Source organism: Truncatella angustata (assembly GCF_020726525.1).
Source record: "Truncatella angustata strain MPI-SDFR-AT-0073 chromosome Unknown BKA67scaffold_6, whole genome shotgun sequence".
NCBI lineage: Eukaryota > Fungi > Ascomycota > Sordariomycetes > Amphisphaeriales > Sporocadaceae > Truncatella > Truncatella angustata.
The window spans coordinates 2,025,510-2,033,147 of record NW_025763386.1 but is presented as its reverse complement, the minus strand read 5'-3'; the positions used below and the strand labels follow the sequence as shown (position 1 = coordinate 2,033,147).

Genomic DNA, 7,638 nt, shown 5'->3' with positions numbered 1-7,638 from the left:
GATTGCGCATTCTTGGTCGAGATGGAGACAAAGATGTTCGGTATGAGTGTTATGCTTATCCTACGGGGTGTAGCCGCCGTATGTTCCAAGCCAAAGTCTTACACCTTGAACGTGGCAATCGATCGAATAATTATGCGAAAGCCCGGCTGTCTTGAGCATGGCCGGATCCCTGGTAGTCTGCACTGCGCAACCATGCAGTCGTAGATCTAACGTGACAAATAAATCGGTAGAAGTAGTAGTTTCTCGTGTCATCTGTTCCGTCGTGGAAATAGAACAGACCCCGAGTCTCTCGAACTCTATCCAACATACAGTTTCTGTAAAATACAACTAAGATATGGAGAGTCTGCGCTCAGGGCAAGGACGCGGACAAGGAGACGGCAACAGCCATGGGGAGGGGGAAACAGGTTGAGGTTTGCGACAGAGGGTTGAGGCAAAGTCGAAGCCCTTGCGAGAAGGGTGGCTAGAGAGAGAGTTTGAGTGGATTTGCTCGGGGGTCAGGATCAAGAATCAAAGAATCATGAATCAAGATTGGCTGAGGTGCCTCTTGGTGCTGCTAATGCTAGCGCGAATGCTAACATGCGTACGGATCCGTACTCATGCAGGTACCTCCTACTGTAAGGTCTGTGTGTGTACACACATTAGCAAGTTATGGATCATTCAAACCGCGCTGAGCGGCTCGCCTACAGCATGAGGGGGGTTAGTATACCAAGTAGAGCAGGCAACTGAATAGACCTCGCAGTCATAACATACCTGGTGTTTGAACATTTGCATCGGCATTAGATCAAGGACCACAAAGACATGGAGAGTTGATCAGGTTTTACGAAGTGATTCCCAGCCACAGCCATAGGTATTGTACCTGGACAAGAGCGGTCATAATTGCTATCGGCTGACCGAAGTAACCAAATCCTAAAATCTTGTTCCTTCCGAGCTTCTACTACTACGGATGTTGATTTAAATTAAATGGCTTGAGCGAGCCCACTAATGTCATTGCTCGCCACAAGCCAATGCAAGTAATAGTTTTTTTTGCAAAATCAACTGGACATTTCGTTACTTCTCTGACCTTGGAGGATTAGGCCAGGTCTCACTGCATACCTCCGGATCCTCCAGATCAGGTAGAGCGACGATAAGCTACATTACAATCTAAGTTACCGGCTGTATGAACCCCGTCCGTGCCAACCTGAGCAGAGCTTGAGCTTGAGCTTGAATTGGCTCCGGTGTGGGTGCGTGCCGTGCAAGCCGTCAGTCTGCCTACTAGTACATAGTTATGCCTACCTGTCTGCCTGTGCCTGTGCCTATGCATGCCTGTGTGCGTGCCCTGGCGCCGGCATTTTCCTTGGCAATAGTGTCGTCATTCTGTGCTTACAAGCTCGACTGATACTGCACTCGCTCTCTCGCGTCGGGATAGCATCTTGGTTCTTGTGCCATTGCAACTCCAACACAGCTGGCCAAAGTCAGTGCCGTGCATCTTACTCAAGCAATTGACCATGGCAGAACCCAAGCTATCTCAACACGACAAGGAGAAGCTCAAAAGAGCCTTCGACCTGTCCCATTTCGACATCAACGCCATACTGCGGGGCATCCAGTTGACCCTGGTTGGAGGTGAGAATTCGAATGAATCAAACGGGGCAAACGAGGAGAGGCAGTGACCTGACGAAACTCTACAGCAAACCGAGCCCTACAGAACCCGGACATCTTCACCAATGCCCACTACAAGCAGGCGGCCCTGGCTGTCGGTGCCGGTATAGCAATACGACTTCTCATCGCAATTCCCGTCAGTAGGCCCAGAAACACCCACCACAAATAATCACACACAAAATCCCCTAGCTCTTCTACAGACAGACATACAGACAGACATGTATATACACAACTGACCGAGAATCTACAGATCCTGTCTGTCAAACTCGGAATTCGCTTTTCCGCCCTCTTCTGGGACCTCAATCAGACATCATGGGATGAAAACCTTGTCGAATTCCTCCAGCTTCTTGCCAACCATGTTCTTCAAGCTCCCTTGTTCCTCATGACCCTCATGCGATACATCACTCCCACCCTCGACAACATGTTCATGGATTCTTTACGGTGGGTTGATCAGACCTATGTTCAGAAGCATCAACACGAGAACCCCGATACTCTGAGAGATATGTACTATCCCAACCTACGACAATACAAGATCAAGGATGGCAGCACCCATTCCACCAGCACTGCCGAGGCTAGCACCATGTTTGCTGTACGGTTCGCTCGCAAGGGCGCCATTTCCTTGGCCATCTTTGCCTTGTCCTACATCCCATACATTGGCCGACTTGTACTCCCCGCCGCCAGTTTCTATACTTTCAACAATGCCGTGGGACTGGGTCCAGCTGCCGTAATCTTTGGTACCGGCATCTTCTTCCCCAGGCGATACCTCGTCATCTTCCTGCAGACCTACTTTGGTTCCCGAAGTTTGATGCGTGAGCTCTTGGAGCCCTATTTCGCGCGTGTTCACATGAACAAGGAGCAGAAGAAGAACTGGTTTCACAGCCGCGAGGGGCTGCTGTTCGGCTTTGGTCTCGGCTTCTATACTCTGGTTCGTGTACCACTATTGGGTGTTCTGATCTATGGCATCGCCGAAGCCTCCACGGCCTATCTCATTACCAAAGTGACGGATCCACCTCCACCCCCTGCCCAAAGCAAGAACTTCGCCGCAAGCCAACAGGTCTGGAGGAATAAGCATGAATTTCTAAGCCTGTCGCTCTTTGATTTGGATGCTTTGCATGCTGGCCGTGATCCCCCGTCCGGCAGCGCGGCGAGCTCCTCTTCCAAAGTGCCGCCCTACCCCCCTTCCTACGAAGACGCAACAGTGGGGAGGAAGGATCTATAGGGTTGGTACGGATCGAAGTGCACGTGCAAGTCACAAGGAGCAAGAGGCAACTACTCGGCATAAGTCGTGGAGCTGCAATGATAGCCACCTGATAGAAAAGTACCAGTTTCTTTTTCTCCTCAGTGTCAGCACGTGAACCATGTAATAGTTGCCCAGGCAAGTCATAATTCCAGGGCCAGCTTTGTCTGACTTTTGAATATCCTCTTATCCATTTGACCCCCAAACAAGCCCATCAATGTGAACCGGAAGTTGCAAAGCCGGCTTATCTCCAATGTATGCAGTATGCAAGCGGCAACGAGGGGGGGAGGGTCCGCACTGCGACGCTGGCGATAAGCTGATCAACTAACTAATGACTACAGCAATTCGACAACCAACATCCTGCAAGATAAAGAGTTCTTATCCCATCGTTATGACGTCTTTTATGTTCCAAATGTACTCGGCATTATGGATGAGGGTGGGGAGGTTGCGGGGTAGCCTCGCGATGAACCGGTCGACGGTATATAATTCAGTAGACCTGGGCATGACCACTTCAAATGGTGCCACGTCCAGCACGCCCCATCACATCGCACAGAGCTTGTCAATAACATCTGGCTGTGCATACTCCTGAACTTTATTCTGCTTCTAGTGATAATGGGCTTGAACGGAATTCGTACCGCTGGCAAGGTGAGCTTGGACAAGCCGGCAGACCAACAGGAAGTACTCCATGTAAGCCACAGCCAGAAGCGTGTAAACCGAGAATCATTTTATTGACAAGTTAGGAAGAACAGATGGCATCCTGACAGTATGTTTGGACCTCGCTCATGGGCATGTAATGAAATGTGGAACTAATTTCTGACTTCCTCAGTTCCCTTCGCTGGAACAATCAAAGATGGTGAGACCGTCAAGATTGAATGTGTCGATTGGTAGGTAATACCGCGGTCCTCACTCAGACTTGACCGATTTGCTATCAATATCATAAAACAGGCATTTATGATCCAGCACCGTCCCGCACATAGACTGTTTCGAGAAGCTGATTTCCAACACAGGACCGGTGGGCAAATCGGGAACAATGACAGCGCCGACGATATGCGGAAAGTTGACCTGACCAAAATCCACTATCTCACTGGCCCCTTTGAGGTTGAGGGTGCCCAACCCGGGGACTTGTTGCTTGTTGAAATCATGGATGTCCAACCATTCCAGGTTAGCTCGATAACCTTCTTCTTATGCGTGGTCTCTGGTGACCTCCCCAGAACGGCATTGAGTCTATCAAGTACATTGTTGATTCAAACACCGTTTAGACCAGTGTCTTTACTTGGGCATTCTCACACCATACCAAAGAAAATATGTTGCTAATACTCCGGTCCCCATTCAGGACCAACCTTGGGGGTTTACTGGTGTCTTTGACAGGAGAAATGGAGGTGGCTTTTTGGACGAGATCTACCCATCCGCGTAAGCTCTCCATCCCCACTATACTAGGACGACTTTTTTTTTTTTTTTTTTACCTCTTTCTCTGACGACAACGTGATTTAAACAATATTTTCTTGCTGACACGATTTCCCGGCTGGTAGCGCAAAGGCCATTTGGGACTTCGAGGGCATCTATTGTACCTCGCGCCATATTCCTCACGTCAAGTTCGCAGGTCTCATTCATCCAGGCATCCTAGGTTGTGCGCCTTCCGCTGAAGTGCTGGAGACCTGGAACAAGCGCGAGGGCGAGCTCATCGCGGCGAATAAACTTGATAGAGATGTTGCGCAGCCGCCCAACGCGACTAATGTTCATGCCGGTGGAGCTGATGCTGTCATCAAGGAGAAAGTCGGCCGGGAGGGCGCGAGAACGATCCCTGGACGTCCAGAGCACGGTGGAAACTGCGAGTGCGTATATCCAGCAGACAGTGGCGATGGCGCGGTGTAGAGCAGTGACAAGACTAACGCATCACAGCATCAAAAACCTCAGTCGCGGATCGAAGGTGTATCTGCCCGTGCACGTCGCTGGAGCCAAGTTTTCCGTAGGTGACTTGCACTTCAGTCAGGGCGACGGTGAGATTTCGTTTTGTGGTGCCATTGAGATGGCAGGCGTCATCACCGTCAACTTGAAGGTTATCAAGAACGGTGTAGGAGACCTGGGACTCAAGTCACCTATTTACATTCCTGGGCCTGTCGAACCACAGTTTGGGCCAGGACGCTACATATACTTTGAGGGCTTTTCGGTTGATGAGCATGGCAAGCAGCATTATATGGACGTGACTGTTGCGTATCGACAAACTATTCTTCGTAAGTCACCAGCCGGAAAAAAAAAAACCAGCTTTCAAAATCAAGGTACTAATTGCGACCAAGGTTGTATGGAGTACCTTAAGAGGTTCGGATACAGTGATTACCAGATATACCTCTTGTTATCATGCGCGCCTGTCCAGGGTCACGTTGCCGGCATTGTGGATATTCCAAATGCTTGCACCACCTTGGGCCTGCCAATGGACATATTCGATTTTGACATATCACCGTCCGGCGTCGCGAAGGCTCTCGATATGGGCACGTGCGTGTTTGAAACAGGTGTGAAAGCAGGCAAGGTGACAGAAAGCGTGAAGAACAGCGAGCACAGTTTTGGAGGTGGTTTGACATACAAGGCAACTGTTGTGGACAAGGTCAAGGATGCCGTTTCTACGTCGTAGACTCACAAGCGCTCGGGCAAAGGAGGCACGAAGGTAACCATGTGATCTATAATAACATATCGCTATAAGAGAGGACTACGATTTCGGGTTCGTCCATACTCTAATAGGCCAACAAGCCGGGGCTAAGTAGATTCGGCCATGTCCTAATAATGAAACTGCATAGTCCAGCACCACCTGCAAAACTGATGACCAGAGCCTTGCGCTGAGTTCCAATCCATCTGTGGAGTTCACGAAAGATCCGGTATCTCCTCAATGGCGATATGGCCGGTCTGTTTTGAATGCAGGACAACAGACTGTTCACCTTGGCCGATCCACCCACATTGATTGCACCTGACAACAAAATCACTTGTGTCGGTAAAGTAATGATATTCCTCCTTCAACTTCCGACAGAGGTCCTTAGCACTCTGGAGGATGTGGTCGCTCTCAAGACGATTCCAGGTTGTCACGTCGAACGAGTCATCGACTTGGTCTTCGGTGAAGATCTCGGCCACGCGATCGTAGTGGATATTCGACCAAACAAGTACACAACGAAGATCGTACTGATCCTCGCCGTACTTGATGATGGTGCCCTCCTGTGAGTGTGTCAGTTGTGGTGGTCAATCCTCCTCGGTGGGCTTGCAGTCCAGTGGGGCTATACCTTAACATTTACCACACAAATCTCAATCCCGAATACCTCAGATATAATACCAAGTTCTATCGCACCTCCCCATACATCGGGTCGAAGGATGTTAGTGCAGTATGCTCTGGGTTCCTTCTCGAGGACGACTTTGGTATATACATCGGGTTTTGCAAGGATATGGTCTGCCACTATGTGTCGCAATTTCTCTGGCGAAGACCCGTCGAGGCCTGAGTTTGTGCCACGAAGGGCACCGGCGATTGCAGTGAACATGCATGAGTTGTCGTCGGGCATTACTCGCAAAACTGTTGGGAAGGCACCAATCTTAGCATATTGCTCAAGAGCGAAATTTCCCACATGTATGTTCTCACATACCTAGGTAGGTCCCTGTTTGAGGCATCTGCACTGTAACTGGCCCATCCTTCACGTCCTTCTGGCCTAGAGAAGCTTCAGGGCCTATCGTTGCCGACGGAGCAGATGGTTGCGGTAACGAAGGTGCAGGACTTGGGCTCGGAGCGGCTGCTTCAGCAAGTACGACAGTAAGACTTTCGCGCTGAAGGTTGAGAGACACGATAGACGCGCCAGCTTCTTCTGTGGTTAAAGCCTTCGGTGGCCACCCATACTTGATCGTAACGTCACTCGAGCTCGTTTTTTCTTTTATAGCATCAAACAACTGCTTGACTGTGGCATCGTCATCGAGGTCGAGAGTCCCGGGTCCCGAGGGAGCTCGGTATCGAATCTTGAGCGGCATATTTATGGCAAGTCCTGTTCTAGAGGGCGCAAATGACTAAAGCACGCTTTCACGGTCTTGTGTCCAATCGACAGTTCAGCATGGATGTCAACAGTGAAATGGAGTCAAATCAGCTGGTGATCAAAAGCCACTTCCTTCCCGCGATCGGCTGGTAATGCTTTTGGTATGTAGCAATGAGTTGTGCTTATCTCATCGTCGTCTAGGGCAAGCGGTGGAACAATATGGAATCAGGGGCAAGTCCAGCCGTTCTTCCAAACTTGCGACGAAGGACGTCCGAGGCAAAGAACAAGAACGTCACCATCGTCGGCGCGTGCCCAACTGCCTCGCTTCCCAAGCGGCTCGAGCTGTGCTAAAGTGGGAATGAATCGTCGCAATCCAATCGAGGGGCAAGTGGCGGGGAGTACATAGAGGGGCAATTACGGAACACAACACAACCACCAGGCACACCCTTAACCTGACTTGGTACTTGCGACACCGAGTATAGCGTGCCTTCAAGTCCCAAAATTCAGCCTCGTACAGTGAACACATCGCCGGCACTAACGTCATACGAAACGGTTTCTGGTAGATTTACCTATACCATGCTGATGGTTACGGCAACAACATGCAGAGAGTCATGATTGATTTACATGGATTACTGAACCCATGCAAGTACGGAGTGGTTCCGGGACTGCGGTAAGGTAATCCACAACAAGCATGGACAGCAAATATCTCCACCACCACTAAGGACGAAAGAGAAAGTACTGCAGTAAGGTTAAACATGTTCCTATAGCTCT

The 7,638-nt window shown here is 50.0% G+C and overlaps 3 protein-coding genes across 3 annotated transcripts; 2 read left to right on the top strand and 1 right to left on the bottom strand.

Annotated features, from left to right (window-relative positions):
• Window positions 1-1,484: 1,484 nt before the first annotated feature.
• Window positions 1,485-2,854, top strand: BKA67DRAFT_537932 (transmembrane protein UsgS; the record flags this gene model as incomplete). The annotated part of the gene is made up of 3 exons (XM_046100404.1): window positions 1,485-1,599; window positions 1,665-1,771; window positions 1,886-2,854. 3 exons carry the CDS (start codon window positions 1,485-1,487, stop codon window positions 2,852-2,854), a joined length of 1,191 nt encoding a protein of 396 aa, XP_045956370.1.
• A 630-nt stretch (window positions 2,855-3,484) lies between these two features.
• BKA67DRAFT_521472 (acetamidase/Formamidase) lies at window positions 3,485-5,498 on the top strand (the record flags this gene model as incomplete). The annotated part of the gene is made up of 8 exons (XM_046098279.1): window positions 3,485-3,559; window positions 3,617-3,635; window positions 3,699-3,756; window positions 3,880-4,033; window positions 4,206-4,282; window positions 4,402-4,704; window positions 4,772-5,103; window positions 5,167-5,498. 8 exons carry the CDS (start codon window positions 3,485-3,487, stop codon window positions 5,496-5,498), a joined length of 1,350 nt encoding a protein of 449 aa, XP_045956369.1.
• A 227-nt stretch (window positions 5,499-5,725) lies between these two features.
• BKA67DRAFT_660856 (uncharacterized protein) lies at window positions 5,726-6,865 on the bottom strand (the record flags this gene model as incomplete). Its single annotated transcript, XM_046107702.1, has 3 exons — window positions 5,726-6,070; window positions 6,136-6,419; window positions 6,490-6,865. The coding sequence occupies 3 exons, from the start codon at window positions 6,863-6,865 to the stop codon at window positions 5,726-5,728; spliced, it is 1,005 nt and encodes a 334-aa protein (XP_045956368.1).
• Between the last annotated feature and the right edge of the window lie 773 nt (window positions 6,866-7,638).